The sequence below is a fragment of the Micromesistius poutassou genome (genome assembly GCF_964030765.1).
Source record: "Micromesistius poutassou genome assembly, chromosome: 19".
Lineage (NCBI taxonomy): Eukaryota > Metazoa > Chordata > Actinopteri > Gadiformes > Gadidae > Micromesistius > Micromesistius poutassou.
In genome coordinates, this window is record NC_140289.1 from 4,444,413 (window position 1) to 4,464,105 (window position 19,693).

At 44.9% G+C, this 19,693-nt stretch overlaps 2 protein-coding genes across 3 annotated transcripts in view; one reads left to right on the forward strand and one right to left on the reverse strand.

Moving 5' to 3' along the window:
• Nucleotides 1-53: 53 nt before the first annotated feature.
• wdr21 (WD repeat domain 21) lies at nucleotides 54-8,864 on the reverse strand. Its single transcript, XM_084483615.1, has 13 exons — nucleotides 8,491-8,864; nucleotides 8,129-8,268; nucleotides 7,286-7,443; nucleotides 7,001-7,083; nucleotides 6,743-6,845; nucleotides 6,142-6,285; nucleotides 5,782-5,831; nucleotides 4,609-4,688; nucleotides 4,117-4,209; nucleotides 3,417-3,514; nucleotides 3,014-3,190; nucleotides 2,419-2,533; nucleotides 54-694 (listed from the first exon to the last, which is right to left on the reverse strand). Exons 1-13 carry the CDS (start codon nucleotides 8,595-8,597, stop codon nucleotides 462-464), a joined length of 1,581 nt encoding a protein of 526 aa, XP_084339741.1. The 5' UTR covers nucleotides 8,598-8,864; the 3' UTR covers nucleotides 54-461.
• Nucleotides 8,865-9,506: 642 nt separating this feature from the next.
• Nucleotides 9,507-19,693, forward strand: part of dpf3 (double PHD fingers 3) — a 23,872-nt gene continuing 13,685 nt past the window's right edge. For both annotated transcript variants that reach the window (XM_084483946.1, XM_084483947.1), the window contains exons 1-2: nucleotides 9,507-9,553; nucleotides 18,842-19,002. In XM_084483946.1, the coding sequence (XP_084340072.1) occupies nucleotides 9,522-9,553; nucleotides 18,842-19,002 (193 nt within the window). In that variant the 5' untranslated portion in view covers nucleotides 9,507-9,521. The remainder of the gene's footprint in view (nucleotides 9,554-18,841; nucleotides 19,003-19,693) is intronic.

A 19,693-nucleotide genomic window follows, 5' to 3' on the forward strand; every position in this document is an offset into this window, starting at 1 on the left:
TTTTCTTTCTAAAAGCAAATTGCTGAAGCATGCAGGAATGGAAGCTGCAGAGACAAAGTCAGCACCCAATTTAATTTCAATCAAGTCTGTTAAAAATGTCACTTCATGTGGAAAATATACAGCATATTGTTTCTTTCACAGTGTTTCCTTTTTTTCTAATAACCCCAACCATTATTTTATTCCATCATCATCACTCCCAAGTGCTCACAATTCCTAACAATCTCTTTCAATGTCAAAGTTGTCCTAACTATACCATCAGCCGGGCCGAAGCCAATGCTGCAGAGCACCACAATAATCTGCAGTCCAGCTCAATTCAAGTAAAACATTTGGCGTGGCAGAGATCCGATTTGCCGCATTTGACGTCAGCAAAAAAGTGTAACTTAACTTAACTTAAATACGACCATCGCTCTTTGCTGTGGAAAAAACCAAAGCCAAAACACAGTTGGCAGAGGAGCGGTCCTTCAGTGAATGGGCTCCCCTGTCGTCGTATCCTGGGGGTCCGTGTTGTACGAGAAGTAGTACAGGTCGTGCTTGACGGCCATGAGCAGCCCGGGGAGCCCCCGGCGGCCGCCCAGCCGTGAGGAGAACACCACGCTGGGGATAAGGTCTTTGGCGGCGGGGTGCGGTGACGGGATGGTCCGCAGCAGCTGGCCGTCCTGGAGGCTCCACAGCCGGGTGTAGCAGTCCTGACCCACTGGCAGGGGAGGAAGACACAAGAACAGGGGGGTCAGGAGAGAACGTGGAGATGCCAATGGGGGGTGTGGTAGGGGACAACCCTGAACGATATCAATGACTGTTGTTGGTAGGGATGCACCGATTTATCGGACGAACATCGGTATCGGCCGATATTCACGTTGTTGACTGCCATCGGCCTATCGGGAAATAAGATGACATTCACCGATGGCAGTGGCCGATGTTTATCTGTTTTGCGCTGGCTAAATGTTGCGTTGGTTATTTGCAGTCTGACTTTCAGTTTCGGAGAAGATGCAACAGGTGGTAGGCTACTAATAATACCACCCATAACAGCTGCTGGCTGGACACGCCTCTGGCGTGATGACGTAAGCGGGCGGGTGCTGCGCGCACGTGTGGTTTGTTTACAAATTAAAGTGAAAGAAAATGTCGGTCGTGTGGGAGTATTTAACTGTCTCGGAGAAAGATCAGCGTTATGCAGTTTGTAAGACATGTTCCAGTGACATTTCACTCAAAACCCTTTTCGCTTCGAAACCCCACATCCCCCACAGAGGAGAAAGGTTGGTCATCTAATGTGATGAACTCCATCACCTTGTTAGTGATCCCTTTAGCTTTGGCGCTGTCCGTGGGGATTTTTTTCCCTTCCTCAAATGCTGTGGTTATCGACTGAGTCTTGCTGGTGGTGGTTTGTGCTTTCTTGGTGTCCCGTTCATTTCAGGTAATCGTTGTACACTTCTCCATGTCTGCTTTTCAAATGGCTGATGAGATTTGATCAGTGTTTGTAATAACGCCGTTATTTTTTCAGTAACGGGTAATCTAACTAATTACTGTTTCCGTTGTTACAACTCAGTTATCGTTACTGACCGTTAAATGCGGTGCGTTACTATGAATTGATTGAATAAACTGCGTAATCTGAATGCACCCCTGGCTGCAAACTGCTAGTGAGGAGGCGATTATGATTGGCTAAGGCAGAGTCATGTTTCATGGTAGCCAATCGGAGTTTACACACAAGCCAGGATACGCGTGCAACATGCACACGCACACACTAACAGATTCGATGAAGCAGTAGAAATGGCGAGTCCGGAGCAATCCGATGAAAAGTTGTATTTTTTCAATTCAGGTCAAAGGCAAGAACGTGCATGTAAAGGTGGACTAAATAACAACAACAAAAAAAACATTGGTATCGGCTATCAGCCAAATTGTTATTTTAAACATCGGTATCGGCATTTTTTCACAATTGGTGCATCCCTAGTTGTTGGTAATGACTCACTTATTTTTTAATCTATCTTGTATCATGTATCAAGTATCATGTATCATGTATCTTGTATCAATCTATTTTGTGTCATTGTTCAATGTTCTATATATATTTTCAGCTTTGTGTTCGTCACAAGCGTTTGTTGCACAGTTTCTACAATATAGTTATATAATAAGGAGCAGAAAAGATGGATCTATAGGCCTTCATATATCTGTAACCCAAGTAATATACACAACTAATATATATCAAATAAACACACATTCCAAATCGACATTTCTGTGAAAGCACCTCTTTAAAAACCTCTTCATTGAGTGTTTCTTCAGTCTTGACCTATTTGCATGTATAAAATGGTATGCAGTGTACTGAGGATCATATATCTGGACACGCACAATGACGGGAACAGACCAGTTTTCCAGCGTACGTTGTGCGTATCATGAGCGTGATGCTGTGTGAGAGAGGGCTGAGGGGCTCACCTGCCAGCAGCAGCCCCTCAGCTTCATTGACGTGGATGGGCAGGTAGGCATGCTCGTTGTGGTGCCCCTTGTACTCCCGCACAGGCTTGGTCGCCCGCACGTCCCACATCTTGATCTGGACGTCACACATAAAGGACAACACATCCATTGAATGCACAGTGGTCTACTTAAGGGGAGGGCAGGCGACTCAGAGAAACCAGCTGGAGTAAACTAGATTAAAGTATCCAGCCGTTTATTCTGGGATTAGTTGCTGGAATTAATCTGTCGTTCACAGGTGTGTTAAATTAGCACTTCTCAACGGCGGAGAAATGTACGGAGAGAGGGAGTAGAGAGAGAGAGCTGTGTGGGTAAGTAATGTTTTTTGTTTTTTAGGTTTTTAAATTTCAAAATCTTGCTCTTCCGCATTTCTGCTCTCTCTTTACAAGTCTTGAATCTGACCTACAGCATCTTAATTCGTAAATAACAACTCCACGGAATCCCCATGCATCTGGGATCTTCTTAAAAGTGGATGACATGTGTCTACAAATCCCATCGCAAGGGTGGCTCTTCCACTGAGGCCCATGGAGGTTTTTACTACGGTGTGAATGACTCTGACCTGGCCCAGCATGTCGGCGGCCAGAAGGTAGTTCTCGTCCTGCAGGAGGCGCACCGAGGTGATGGCCGACTCCTGGTGGAAGCGGCTGTTCTTCCAGCTGCCGCCCCGCCGGCCGCGCTGCCGCAGGTCGATGCTGAAGATCTCCCCGGAGCGGCAGCCGTTGAACAGCACAGGGGCCTGGGGGAGAGGGTGAGGTGGGTGGTAGAGAGAGGAAGGAATGGATGGGGATGTAGAGAGAGAGTGTGAGAGAGCGAGAGTGAGTGAGCGAGAGAAAGAGAATCCAATTGCGCTCGTCCAATCCACTACATATCAGGTTTTGAGTTGAGTTGATATCCATCTATTGATGGATCATCACCGGCTGTGATTAAGCTTGTCATCGTGCACGTTGTACCGGCTAACTCACCCGGACAGCAAACTGCTGGGCCAAGACGTCGCTGGTTGTGCTGTACGTCTGAGTTCGACGTGCCTCCGCATCCTGCACTATGATCCGGCGAGACAAACCTGACCGCACGCAACACACACCTCAATAAGATGATGATCATGGTTTGACACATACTGTGTGTTGAGGGCAGGATAGTGAAGTGGCCACTTGTGGTATGTGAGGGTACTGCAGGTGGCACGTGAACACATTTACAATAATATAAAAGATACAATATTATAGACGATTGAAAAAAAAAAAAAAAATTGTTATGAATATAGTTCAGTAAAAATAGTGTAAAAAAATGTTATGAATATAGTTCAGTAAAAATAGTGTAAAAAAATGTTATGAATATAGTTCAGTAAACATAGTAAAAATAGTGTTGCTTTGTGCATTCCATTAGGTTTTCGATGTTCATTTGTGTTTGCCAAATAAACACACTGGGAACATAAGCAGTGTTGCTGACTTTTTCCCCCCCACTGTTTCCCACAGGCTCTTCTTCTGGTAATAATTGCGTAATAAGGGGGCGCTGGCACCCTTTGCTCAGCCGTGCATGTGTGTTTATCTATTTGCATACAAGGTGGTCTGCGAAAGGTCTTGATGACAACTTAGCGGTCCACCTAGACTCAAAGGTTGGGAACCAGCGGTCAAGGCAGTGTGTGGTCACGGGTTGCAGTGGACGGACCTGTGCTGAAGCTCTTGTCTGCCTGAGGGTTGAGGCACCAGGCGCAGGACCAGGCGGCCGAAATCTTGAAGCTGCACAGCATCCCGGGCTGCTCTGTGGTCAGAGAAAGGGGGGAGCACAGGCTTATGGACCTGGGGAGCCAGGGGACCGGGAGAGGAGGAGGAGGACTGCAGCGACACTTAACTCAACCACTAGTATAACTGATCATCATAGATGGTAGTCCTTGGCAAATAATCAATGTCAACAGTCCTTTTTTTTTAACTTAAACTTAAATTAAACAGTTTAAAAAAAATTGCAGAGATAACCAGATAGATTAAACATCTGCATATTTATTTGACGAATGCTTTAACTATCATCATCAAAAGTTTGCATCATTGCAAAATACAAAATATCATTGACAGTAAATAAATAACAATATCACAAATCACTGAATATTGAGGTCCATAAATGGACAGTGTAACAAAGGGCAACGCATCCATGTTCTAGTCTTACCTGGGTTGGAGTTGCTGAAGAGGGACGCAGGGAGCAGACTGACACAGCCTGGGGTGTCTGCCATCCCCACCAGACACAGCCTGACAGAGGAGCTCCATGAAGGAAATGAAACAGCAGACCATGGGACCACATGGCACTGTGGGGCTCAATTCAATCCATGAGAGGTATCAGTGTTTTAGAAAGGCGTACAATGTGTGTGCTGAATGGAAGAAAAAAATGGTGCACTGATTGCTCATCTAAATGTTAAATCCCTCTGTTGTTAAGTAACACTGGTCAAGGTCAGTTTAGGAGATTTATTTAAGACTATGTTTATGTTATTCACTAATTATTAGCCGGGTAGGAAATGAGTCCTTAGCCCAAGTGAAGGAGTTTAAGTACCTCGGGGTCTTGTTCGCGAGTGAGGGTACGATGGAGCGTGAGATTGGCCGGAGAATCGGAGCAGCGGGGGCGGTATTGCGTTCGCTTTACCGCACTGTTGTGACGAAAAGAGAGCTGAGCCGCAAGGCAAAGCTCTCGATCTACCGGTCGATCTTCGTTCATACCCTCACCTATGGTCATGAGGGGTGGGTGATGACCGAAAGGACGAGATCGCGGATACAAGCGGCCGAGATGAGTTTTCTCAGGAGGGTGGCTGGCTTCTCCCTTAGGGATAGGGTGAGAAGTTCAGTCATCCGGGAGGAACTCGGATTAGAGCCGCTGCTCCTTTGCTTAGAAAGGAGTCAGTTGAGGTGGTTCGGGCATCTGGTAAGGATGCCCACTGGACGCCTCCCTTGGGAGGTGTTCCAGGCACGACCAGTGGGGAGGAGACCCCGGGGAAGACCCAGGACTAGGTGGAGAGATTATATCTCAACACTGGCCTGGGAACGCCTCGGGATCCCCCCGTCAGAGCTGGTCAATGTGGCCCTGGAAAGGGAAGTCTGGGGCCCCCTGCTTGAGCTGCTGCCCCCGCGACCCGACCCCGGATAAGCGGACGACGATGAGGATGAGGATGAGGATAATTATTAGCAGGACTGACCTGGTAAAGATGTATTTTAAGACCATATGTTCATGTTATTCACTATTAGCAGGACTGACCTTGTAAAGAACAAACTGACTTGAACACATAAAAGATGTACAGTCCATCAGAAGACATTGAGAATGCATGCAGGTTTAGACAGTAGCCATGAAGGATACAACACATGGGAGTCTGGATGGTTTACTGATGCCCAGCAGATGGAATTCACCTGAAATAAGGTAAATGAAGTGGTGAAACAGAAGAACTGTAGTCAGACAACTACAATAGAGCTTTGTGAAACGGCCAATGGAAAAAGGTAAAATGTATTATTTAAAATGTTGTGATTATTTGTATGTGATTAAAACATTGTGGGTCATTGTGTCCTATTCTAACAATCCAGTGCCAACATGATGGTAGTTTGCTTCTTTGGGGTACATGCCGCCCTCTGGTGGCCATGCTTCCAAGAATGCATCTTGGAGCCATCTAAAGTGTGCATGTACTTGTATGGAGACACTGACGTCCCATGAAACCCTTCCTACCTTGCGGTTGGTGAAGTACAGGTTGTCACACATTTCCACCGCCAGTGAGCCTCTGCTGCAGCCTTTAAAGTTCATGATGCCATACTTGCACCCGCCGTGGGACACGTCGTTGACTGTGAACACCCGCTCGGACGCAGAGTCCCCCTAGGGAGAGAGAGCAGCGGGAAGGAGCCATTCAGGTCAGAGACACCACTAACGTTTTCAAAGCAATACCTTTTTAACAGATGTTTTTGAGTTAATCTTAACGGATCTTGATCTCTGAGGCGTAACTCTGTGTCCTACACAAGGCATTGTGGTATTGCCGTTATTATGTAATAACATTCGTTGTGTGCATGCTTGTGTGTGTGATGTCCTTATTGATTAAAAAAAATGTAGGTAGAGTGCAGTTTTACAGAACGGAACCACACCGCTCGGTGGAAACAAGGCATTAGTGCCATGGTACGGGTGGAAGACTTAACTAGTGAAAAGTGTCTACTACCGGTGACCTTGTACATAATGAAGACCATGCTGTGTTTGTCCTACTGTGAGAAAGGTATCTATTGCACCACAACACAAAGATAAGCATCAAAGTGAACCAGTGTGTGCCTGTACGTGCACTGACCACTATGACTCTGAAGTTGTCTTGGTTGGGGCTGTGGTTTTCAGTGCTCTGGACTTCCAGACGTTGTCGCATCATTCCACTCGCCTTCACTTCATGGACCAACCTGGTTACACATGGTAGTTATGTTTTAGGTAAGTTAACACTGGCTGGTGTGTAAGAAGTATACAAAAAGAAACATTTGCATTTACGTAATATATAAAAAATTTGGGTTGGTTTTTCATATTGATGCTTTGTTATATATCTATACTGATACCATACCTGCAGTAGGAGTTTGAAGGTAGAAGCCCAACACGTCTTTTCTGCAGCAGAAGAGCCGTGTTTAATCCTACTCTTGGCGCCTTCTATAAACCAGAGAACGTGTGTCACCAAAACACACAGTCAAATACACCAGCAAATCTGGTCAACAAATATCCAAGTGGCCAAACCTCATCTGTTCAGAACTGAGGGTCCATAGTCAGACTCACACTAATACTAATAAATGAAACACTAATAAATGAAAAAGGGAGACGGTTTAATCAAACCATCTTATGAAGGAATCCGTACCTTGAAGGGCCGGTCATCCTCCGAGAGCAGCCTGGCCCTCTGCTTCTCTCGCTCCTTCTCCTGCAGCTGCTCCTTGGTCAGGGGGTTGCAGTTGTTGTGTCCCGGCAACAGGCGGAAGTAGCGGTTCTTCTCCACGTCAAAATAAAACCCAGGCAGTTCTAAGAATGAACAGCAAAAAAGAGTTGGAAGTCAAGAGTAGAGTGAGACAGGGTTATCAAGTCCAAGTGTTTTCTTCTCAGATGTACAGAACAAGACAGAAAGATCAAATATGATAGACAAAAATAAAACAAAATAACAAAATATACTGTTATATATGTTACTGTTATATATGTATACGATAATCACATGTTATCCAAGGAATTTCAAACTCCTCTTTTAAGATAACACTTGATTAATACTGTGCGGGAAATTCGAGGATTATTAACTATACCAAAAGCTTCCAGTTCATAAAACAATGTAATATTTTACATAAGGGTGGTTCCATGCCAAGCTATGATGACTCTTTTGAAAGGTTTACTCCAGAAAACGACAATCACTATGAATTCTTACAAAAACATTTTGTCGTTTTGAACAGGAAGGGTAAACAAACAACAAGGAGGAAGCAAAGCTGAGACCCAATACCTATCGGAGGTATCTATATTACAGTGTTCCTTCAAAATACCTTGATAACATAGATTAACTACTGTACTGTGAAATCAATGCTCGCAGGAAACATTTCTGGTTAAACTATACCTTTTGTTAGCCAACCACAAATCTTTGTATAAACAACTTTGTATATACATCTTATCATACAATTTGACAATATTTATTGATGTCAAAATAAAAGTGTTGACTTAGCCTCACCAGGTGCCACATTGCTAGTACTAGAGGAAGAGGAGGTTGCTGTTGGGGAGGAGGAAGAGGACGATGAGGTGGACGGATTTGCAGCATCAACGCCTCTCTGGGAAGCGTGGTGAGAAGAGCCTGTTTGACTATCTCCATACCTAGTGATGAAACACACCATTCACATAGTCCTTCCTGTTATGTAAAACTTGATTTGATTTGCTTCATGGAGTAAAGAAGTTTAAATAACAATATTAGCTATGACAGTTGCCATGTATAGATTGCAACGTATGCTCATGCTCATATGAATGAACTCGTATGAACTCGTAGCTTGAGCATTTCTTCCATACTCCTTTATTCCTAGAGTTTAACAGGTGATTTACCATTCGTCTTGGGAAGCTCTGTGCCGGTTGTCTCTGTACCAGTCGTTGCGGTGACCACCTTGTCGCCGACGTGATCTCCGTTCCTCTCGCGAGTTCCACTTCTTCATAGTGTATAAATCGGGGTATTAGACAGCTTAACAGATGGTAGCTATGTTTTTGTGTGACAAGGCTGTGTTTTTACTGCGAACTACCTAGTTAGCTAACGTTAGCTGTCCTTAGTTTGCCCTAATGTGTTGCTGTCCGTTTATATTTGTATGTACATGTATGAGAACTTATAGCACTTGTCTATCCTTGAAAATATAATACTTCAGTTCAGCCTGACATCTATATTGTAAATAAAACAGCTAACAACACATTTATATAAATATCTACCAATTTAAGCAATAGCACACAAACTTTCTAGTCCTGGGTCGGCCATGTTGCAGACACGTGACTACCATGTCCGCCAACCAAAATGTCATTGGCCAATGGTTCACAAAAGCGTCTCGCTTTACTTGCGTTCATTGGCTGTTGGTCCTTGTCAGTAGTCATCCTTTATTCACCCTTTTGGAACGTGTCGTTGTATTTGTGTATTTTGAATTCCAGACGCTTTATAAACAATAGTAACATCAACAATGGAACTGACATTAAAACATTACATGTTCTTGATGGTATATTTTTATGCGCTGATGTTTATGTTTTCCACCTAATGTTTTGAACCTAACATAAAATAATACAATGCATCATTACTTTGTCGGATTCAACTCTCCAAATAAACACAGAAATCTCACAGTTGCAGTGTATTGGAGCATAGGTCAAATCAAAACACCTTTATAACCGTGTAATTATATATAATGCGCACTTCAGACTGGGATGCACAGACTGGGATGTTGGTTTTGACAGTCTTCCCTGAAGCCCCGCCCGCACCTTGATGCTGCTGTTGTATTGGTAGGGAGCACGGTGACCAGGACTGCATTGGCTGGATTTTTTTTTCCTAAGAGTCCCAAACTATACCGAGATTTGGAATATTAGGTTACAGTCCTGCAAGGAAAATGGCGACAGTCATTCATAATCCTCTGAAATCGTAAGTAAATACAGAATTATACGGTCTTTTTTGCATGGGTTGGCTGTGCACAACATTCATCCCTAAAGTTGCACGTATGCGTATAATAACATTACGTTATTATCCTCATAATATCAACATATTGTAAGAGCAACTTGGATGAAATCCGCGTGTATTATATTCAGGAAGCATACTTTGCTTTGTTTTTTTATACAATACAAACATTGCGCTCTAGCGCGCAAGCTTCCGAGCACATTATCTTCATTTATCGCGCGTAAATGTCTTCTCTCATTCATGTCAATTGGGTTTCATGATCAGTCAAGATGCCATTGATTACATTGTGCGTTTCGTCTTTCTCAAGTTGGTTTCGCTCTTTGTTTATTCCGATCTGCTTTTCTGGAGAATCGGTTAAGCGCACTTCAGAACACGGTAGATTTGCTTTCTTCGTGGTGGTCATTTATCTTTTAGGAATGGTAAATAATGGGTGAACAGGTTACTACTACACATTCAATGTCAATAAAAAAAGCTATTATGACAAAAACGCTTTATTTGACAAAAACACGTAATATGCCTATATTTTAATTACATAATGTTTTCTGAATAGTGTCATACACATAAACACTTGATGCAACATTAAAGCATGCTTTTTGCAACAAAGATCCTACCATATTTGGAGATGACAGTAATATGCATATTTAGGTCTATAGGCTATGTGTTGAAGTCCGGCTTAATGTGTGTTTGGTACTGCATGAGCTTAGGAATAGAGAATCCAGAACTAGATATGCATCATAGCCTATACGATCTTCCAGGGCAGGAGCTTACCGCTGTTATGTGGAATGTGACGACAGTGAGACAGGATTCACACGGACGGCTACCGAGCCCTCCATTCTCTGATGTATGTTTGCCACTGGGTTTTTCGTGGAGTTATCTGAGCAACGAGTTGAATACTGCGTTGATTGTCTTGCATAGCAAACAGAACGTAATCAATGTCTTTCGTTCTAAGGAAATATGCACTCGTGTTCTCTACACTTCCATGTTTACCTATAGCCTTCATACGTGAGCGTCATCATGCTTTCACTTTAAATAAGTCCTAAAGTTAACACTAGGTCTACATGTTCATTCAATGAAAAGGCAAAGACGAGTAATGGCCGTACAATGCGTTCAGTGTCCTAATGAAATTGCCATCCTTCAATTGGCAAACGGCAATTACTCAGTTGAACAAGCATTAGGATGGTTAATACTTATATGCAATGACGGCATAGCCGTGAGTTTGTGTGTGTGTGTGTGTGTGTGTGTGTGTGTGTGTGTGTGTGTGTGTGTGTGTGTGTGTGTGTGTGTGTGTGTGTGTGTGTGTTGTGTGTGCAAGTGTGTGTGTGGCTGTTGTTATTATAAAATGTTGCTCTGTATATACAGCAACAGATTAGGAACATCCTAGTAGGTCCTCTGTTTGCTTCCATCTGTTGAGGTATAAAGACCAGGCCGTGGTACACAAACAGGGATGAATGTCTGTTATTTCAACATAACAAACATTGCTCTCCTTTCTAAGACATTTTGTCAGCTTGGCCATTGTGAGCATTGGGTCAAACGTATAGCCCGTGTAGTTACTGTAATGGTGTTTACCTTTCAGTCATATACTGTCTGTTGCATTTATGGTCATTCTAAGGGAAATAAGAGCAATTTGTTTCCCCTGTGGCCCTGTGAATCATATGAAGAGGTTAATAATAATAATGTACCGTAAGCAGTTACCGTCTCCCCGGTTAAACTACAACACTGATTATTATAGTTTAACTGGCATACAGGTTTTACAGTCCCTTGTGTTTGTTTTCAAATCTATGTGAATAACATTATGCAATAGGTCAAGACCATTGAGAGGATTTAAAATATATGTAGAGTAATGTACTATGTAATTGTATTATTATAATCTTGTCTTAAACTGTATGTGTCCGAATGAGGAACAGGACAGGAGACCAGGAATGGCTGTCTGTGTGATTTGCGTTACAGTTGAGGAAAACACGGTTGAGATTTCTGGCAGAACGTAACGGGGGAAGGGCGGGGTTAGACCTGTGTGTGTGTGTGTGTGTGTGTGTGTGTGTGTGTGTGTGTGTGTGTGTGTGTGTGTGTGTGAGTGTGTGAGTGTGTGTTACGTGCGTGTGTGTGGGTGGGTGGGGGGGGTGATGCATTTACACAGGGCATTCAGGGTTTTTCTGTAGCTTGCACCACCCATCCCCCAACTTGCGTGAGGGAGACCTTGAGTGAATGATGGGTGGGGGTCTGGGGGTCTGTCTGGCTGGATTTCTGCTGAATATATTCATACGGCGACGTAACATACGGGGCAACCCTGGCCTTTGTCTCATGAAAGCGCTGTCTCAGGGGTGGGTTTCCCGGCAAGAAGAATAACAAAATTGCTGCCCAGAACGTTTTTATTTTCCTATGTGTCTGTCTGTGTGTCGGTCTTTAGATGATCACTTTGCAATGTTTGGTATAAGAGAGAGAGAGAGAGAGAGAGAGAGAGAGAGAGAGAGAGAGAGAGAGAGAGAGAGAGAGAGAGAGAGAGAGAGAGAGAGAGAGAGAGAGAGAGAGAGAGAGAGAGAGAGAGAGCTGGAGAGAGAGAGAGAGAGAGAGAGAGAGAGAGAGAGAGAGAGAGAGCTGGAGAGGGACAGAGACAGAAAGTAGGAGAGAGAGAGACAGAGTGAGAGCAACAGAGAGAGAGTTAGAGGGAGAGAGGGAGAGACACTGACAGTCTATTTCTTTTTTTACTTTCTTTTTTATATTTCCTTTTTTGCATGCCATCCAGTAATATCCTGATTGTGTGTCAGTGATTCCTGTTGACTCTAGATCTAAGTGCCGCCTGCTCCCTGCATGTCCCCCTGGGGCCACACCATAGCAGCGTCTCTAAACCAAAATGGTACAACATAACATTTTGACCATGTTGTTCCATATTCCCCCCATGATTTAGCTTCTTTACTGTACCTCTCCCTCTTCTGTTTCCCATCAGTCACACTCTCTTAACCCTTTCCTCCTCTTTCTTTTGTGCCGTCTGTGCCTGCGGGCCTTGCGCAAGGGCGTGTGTGTGTGTGTGTGTGTGTGTGTGTGTGTGCGTGCACGTGCGTAACAGTGAGAGAAAATAAGAATGACATGGTTTGAGAGGGAACACGTGTGCCCCCAGACATATGAGCAGCCCCCTCCCCCCTCCCACCCTTCCCTGCCCCCCCTCCTAATCTGTTTCTTTGACTCCGCCTCCCCACCTCTTTCTCGCTCTCTCTCTCTCGCTCTCTCTCTCTCTCTCTCTCTCTCGCTCTCTCTCTCTATCTCTCTCTCTCTCTCTCTCTCTTTTTCTCTTACTCCTCTCTCCCTTTTCACCCCAGCTTGGCCTACAAACTGCTACAAAGAAGCTTCTCACAAATTCCCCCCCCCCCCCCCCTCTTTCTCTCTTGTCCCTTCTCTGGCTCTCCAATGGTGTCCACAAAAGTGGTTCCCTCAAAAGTCTTCCCCTCAAAAAGCAGTGGTCTTCCATGCATTCTTTCATCTCTGTATTGATTCACACAAATAGTTCAGGTGGATCAGTTTTGTTTTTTTATCCAGGTTTGCAGAACCCCGACGGAATCACCGTTGGCTGGGTGTGGCGTTTGAATGTTGCCTTTGGAAATAAAATGGGGCACTGTCAAATTAGAAGCTTGTATCAAGACACACACCGCAACCCATTACAAACCACTGGCTCACCTCAAGTGGGTGATTCCTCATCCCAATAATCATTGTGCATGGGGTGTAATGGAATGTTTGCTCGTTGTTGCCGTGTGATGCACGGACATGTTGGACCCAGGAGGGAAATCAGCAGAAATCGGAGAAGGAAGAACCGGAACCAGCAGAATACACAACCTCTGCGTGACCTTTGTTAAATAGACATCAAGGCTGCAGTGTGTTTACGGCCAAAAACATCCCCCTGTCCTTCTGAAGAAAGATGGCCCACCGTATTCAGATCTGACAGTAGTGATCCAGCTGTGATAGCAATCAGCGTTTCACTAGTACTGAACTGCCTGCCAGCCAGCATCCTCCCTCCCAGCCCTATCTGCTTTAACCTTACTGATGGTGTGTGTGTGTGTGTGTGTGTGTGTGTGTGTGTGTGTGTGTGTGTGTGTGTGTGTGTGTGTGTGTGTGTGTGTGTGTGTGTGTGTGTGTGTGTGTGGTGTGTGTATATATGGGTAAGACTGCTTAGCAGATGACAGGGCACGGAATCATCAATAGCAAGCTCTGCTCCTGGCGCATGACATGCTGGCTAGCACGCATGTTGGCTAAGAACGAAGCGCAGTCAATGCCCGCAGCCAGTTCCATTATACATGAACTTCCTGCGTTCTGCAGCTCCTGCTGCACACTGTCAGAGGGGTGGGCAGGAGAGTGATGGCTATCTGCACCGTCCTGATGGCTCGCCTGGCTTAATGTCCTGCAATGGGGCACGGGTGGAGATTAAACCCACTCTCTGCCACTTACTATTGGCCACACTGTGGTCCTGCCACACAGCTGCTGTGGTTGATAGCAGGCAGCTGAAGAAAGGAGACTCTGCTGAGGCCATATTGAGACTTCCCAGACCGAGTGTATTTATATGAGTTCAAAGCAATCTAGGACACGCATAACCACCTCTGTCTACCTCTGTGGAATACAAAGTTGTCTGAGAGGAAAAGCTATGATCTAATATGTTTCATTAAAAAAGACATACACACACGAGTACCACCCACGCTCAAGAAAATCCAATTGCTTTTGTTTGGGTGTATTCAGAAGGTAAACAATTAGGTTTACCATTGCAAATGAATGATAAGTGGGAAGTTAATGGATAATAAGCTGCACTGTGCACTTACTGATGTGATTATTTTGAGGTAGATCTTTTCCAGGAATGAAAGAAACCCAAGCAGGGTTCACTGCGGACGGCGTCGGCTATGCAGCCAGTCTAAATACCAATTAGAAAACCCACACAATAACTGCAGCGAGGCATCTGTCTATGCAGCCAAACCCTGAAGCAGATATAGATCCAGTTCAGCATATGCAAAAAAAATCCATTACAAATTCAATTATTTTTTCAAATATAGTGAAACAACATAACAGTGGGATCTGAAATTATAGATTGCGGCAAAACACTGCAGTGGTTATGCCGTTATGTTTCATCACGTACCGAGAGGGAAGAGGAAACAGATGGAGAGAATGGTGACAGAGGAGGGCAGACAGGTACTTGGTCTAAATCCAAGTGTTAATGAACTGTTAGTTAACGCTTATTACCGCATCAACATATGTTAATTAATGGTTAATCACTTCAAGTTTCACCGATGAGACCCTTTCTCTCCCCACTCATATTACACATGCAACTATCCTTATGCGGTTTGTGAACAGGAAAGAGTATAGTGTTCATGTCAGTATTCATAACGCAGTTCAGCGGCACAGTTGAGCCCTATATACCACAGTGTATGCTGTTTCTCTTCTCCTTTCCTCTCCAATTCCTCCTCTCCTTCTCTCTTACAGCAGCATTTCCTCACCTGGACATGCTGAACCTGTATCACTTTGGAGAGAGAGGATTAAATTGCAGCAAAGCCATCATGGCTTCTGCCACTAGAACTGATAAGATGACCTTTGCACACAGAGCGCTCTGTGCTAGTATGGGAATGATTTAGACTAATGCTGTCCAATTGTGGTGGTAAACACAGGCACTGACACACATGGTACCCAAACACACGCACACACACACACACACACACACACACACACAACACACACACACACAAATACACACCATGCATGCACGCACGCACACACACACACACACACACACACATACACACACACACACACACACACACACACACACACACATAGTTACAGCAGCAGATTCCATCAGTATCCAGGAAGCTGACAACAGAGGGCAAAGTGTTCCATGACATGTGAACTCTTACATAAGCTACGTGGCTTAGATCTCCATACACACACACACACACACACACACACACACACACACACACACACACACACACACACGCACAAGATCCTTAATAGGCACAGAGTAGGGCCTGGTTGAAAACTGCACAGATTGGTGAAGGGGAAGTGATCTGATAGATGGAGGTGGACGTCTTAACATGAACTTATATCTGCAACTGTGTCTTGACTGGCACAACCACCACACATGTGTAAACATACCCACGCACAAACACACACACACACACACACACACACACACACACACACACACACACACATACACAGTTTAATACACACTCACATAAACAGGGCTGATCTGTCATATGCAGGGTCACATACCAACTTATGTAATAGTTGTTGAAGAGGCTTCAGGGTATTACAGGCCTTGTGCTGTAAGAAGTGAGACAGCAGCATAGACAGCAGAGAAATAGACAGATGAAAGATGACAGAAGGAGGTGTGTGTGTGTGTGTGTGTGTGTGTATGACGAGGTGGGGGGGGGGGGGGGGGAAGATGTAGGGCTAGTTTTGGTTGCAGAAGTAATTGGAGAAACAACATTAAGACGGTAGCTGCCTACCTCTGTTTTCAGTCCCTAGAAAACAGTAAGGTTCCAACATAGCATTAAATATCCACCGTAATAGATATAATAAATTGAAGCGTTTGATTCTTCAATAGACAACGGCTAGGAGGACTTTGTGCCGCCCCAAACAACATCCACAGTTCAACTGGCATTTGCCCGCCTGAAGGCATGCATTGATACTGCAGCCATCGCCGGTGCTGTGGTGTGTCTCATCAGGGCTCGGCGTTCAGGGACTGGTATTGGCCCTGGCCGAAGAACCTTCATCTCGCTGCCGCTTTCATCCTTCAGATGTGCCACGACTTGCCGTCCCGGGTTGCCTCGGTGTGGGCTGTTGTGCTGCTGATCGCCAGGGGTTCCACCTCATTCCCTCTGCCGTAGCTCAGCTTACCTGCTCCTCTTCAATCTCCCACCCACCGACATACATACACACACACACCGACACACATACACACACACACACACACACACACACACACACACACACACACACACACACACAAATGCACACATACGCAATTTCTCCTTTTCTCTCTTTTTTTCATTTCTGCTACCATTCCTCTTTTCCTTTCCCTTCCCCCATCCTCCTCTCTCCCCCATTCTCATCCTCTTCCCCCTTCCTCCCTCCTTCCCCAAACACTGCACATCTTTGTGGGATTGAGTGTGACCAGAGTGCTGGTCTTTGTCCAGATTGACATTCTTTACATTTCTGTCTCTGAGCACATCTCTGAGAGAATGAAAGGCAGGGCAGATATGCACACCAATAGCCTATACTGGCCCTACAGAGAGCCACACAAGACGGACAAGACAAACTTGTTTAATAAGAACACATACAGACAAGGAGACATAGAGATTGACAAGACAGACCAATAGCATGCAGCAAAACAGGCACACATGCTCACCAACCAGACGACTGAAAGTTAGACATACCGAAGGTATGGAATGTACATTAAGTAAGACACATGCTAAAATGAAGACAGACAGACTTACTTAGCCTCAGGAGTGACCTTTAACTCACTCTTAGTGTTTAAACCCATCCCTAGCTGTTTCTCAAAATTAGACCCCAGTCTTGGGTCGTATTAAGTTGCGTGTCGTGGTTCTGTTTCTCAAAGGTCAGTCTCTTCTTGTTGCCACAGGAAGAGATGTTCCTCCAGGCACGTGGACATTGATTTTAGGGCCGTGCGTTCACACACTGCATGCTAAACTCAATGAATGCTTTCCACAGAAGAATTCATTGAGCGGTTCCACAGAGGTGCTGCTAGCCCTCTTTTTAAACACAATAAAGGCAAAGTCTTGTCTTATCGTCAATGTCTTGTATTTAACCGCGAATGTCAACCAAGGTGGAATGCAAAGTGCAAGCGCATGCAATGTTTGACAATAGGTGAGTTCATTTATCCTGGCTGTGTGTGTGTGTGTGTGTGTGTGTGTGTGTGTGTGTGTGTGTGTGTGTGTGTGTGTGCTCGAGCGAGCGAGCGAGTGAGTGAGTGTGTGTGTGTGTGTGTGTGTGTGTGAGTGTTATTGTCGCGGTGTAGGTGTCCAGCCTGCTAGCTAGAGTCTGTAGAGGTTATTGATGGGTTTCACCATGAATGCCCTGGGGTCTGCTTTGGGCGGCCCTGTTGATGAATGGCATGTCTTTGGTGTGCGTGTGTGCGTGTGTGTGCGTCTGTGTGAGTGAGTGAGTGTGTGTGTGTGTGTGTGTGTGCGCAGGCGTGTGTCTCTGGCAGTGAGTGTCCTTGTGTCTAGTTGTGTTTATCAGGGTATAACATATTGGCGTTTACGCAGATCAGTGTTTATATGTGTGCATGCCTTGTTGACATGCCTGTGTGTGTGTGCAGGGCTGATACAATTTTCACTCATTTGTAGGCATCAGTATACTGTCATCATCTCCCCAACACGCAACTCAGTGTTTTGAGAGTAGGTCATTTTTATGAATCAGCTACTGACATAAATGCTCATCTTATGGAGATGAGCAAGTTGTATGGTAACTTTAGCTTTCGACATGTATGTTCCATTGACAGTTTCTATGAAGGTTATTAATGAGAAAACATTAGCCCTAGCGTATAATGGAATAACCATATGATAATTCATTACCTGATGCAACACATCAGGGATTATCAGTTGTTTCCAGGCTTCCTTTCACGTCTTCTGTCTTTCAAACATTTAGCCTGCCTTTTCTGTTTAGGTTCCCCACTGCTTCCTTCCTGTCTCTTTCAGCCTATCAAAACCCCCTTATCTCTCTTTCTCTCTCTCTCATTATCGCATTTTCTATTAATAAAGAGGCTTGTTCCACCCTGGTACATCTAGAACTGCTCTCCACCTGTCTCCAACACGTTTATGGAAACCAAACCTCCATGTTTGAGCTATTTTCCCACCCACTATCACAATTCAAAAAATGTGTTATCGCATTTCTTTTCATTAAGGGGCGGTGCTATATTGCTGTTCAGGCTCTCCCTCTTTGCAGGCCACTCCCACTCCTCACAATCCCATTTGGAAGAGGTGTAGCCAGAAAGTTTAAACCACAATACCTTGTAACCCAAAACGGCAGATAGCAGGTAACTCATGCAATAGCATGCGTTCAACCCATAGAGGGCAATCTACATATCTACTTATCCTACGTTTCTTTAAAACTTGACACGTTTTATGTCAAGCCTTCGCCCGGGATCAATCTATTCCACTACGATGAAACCTTGTACACCACTCTTCAACTAAAGAGGGTTGTTTCAGAGTCTAGCGTTGCATTTAAACCCTGCTCTCTCCTTGTCTCCTCCTGCGTCTCCAGGCTGGGCGACCAGTTCTACAGGGAGGCCATCGAACACTGCCGCAGCTACAATGCACGCCTCTGCGCCGAGCGCAGCGTGCGCATGCCCTTCCTGGACTCACAGACAGGCGTGGCACAGAACAACTGTTACATCTGGATGGAGCCACGCCACCGTCTACCAGGTGTGTGTTTGTGTGGTTTGTGTGTGTGTGTGTGTGCGTGTGTGTGTGCGTGTGTGTGTGTTTGTGTATTTGTATGTGCATTTGTGCATGCGTTTGTGTGCTTGTGTGTGTGTGTTAAGCTGACCAACATCAACAATATAAATGTCCCGGTGAACATAATCGCATCGCTCTACTACACACTTAATGATTAGTAGTTGTTTGCTCAAGGCTATGGATCGTTAGACAGTTTCTATATCATCAAATATCTATATGTTAAGTCAGCAAGCTCCTGCGACCACATATGCATACCAGGGGACCCCACTCCCTCACTGAGCCCAACACGCTGACTCTTATTTCTATGTTCTATGAATCAAGCCAGTCAGGATATTTTTGCCGGACGATCTGCAACTGAGAGAGAGAGAGAGACAGAGAGAGAGAGAGAAAGAGAGAGGTGGACGTAAATAGAACGTTCTCCACCTCTTATGCACAGTCCACACAGCAGGGCCGCACCCTATACTTTGTGGCCGACCCGAACGCACGTTAGGCCTATATACCGTTTTTATTACCAATCTCGCCTTCGTCCTTCCATCTGTTTTTTCTTCTCCTTTACTTACACACTCATACTTTAGCCTTCTCTCTTTTCCCGGGTGGATCATTTACATCATGGGCTGGCCTGACATATCATGACCATGAGCGATAAAACAGAAGGGAG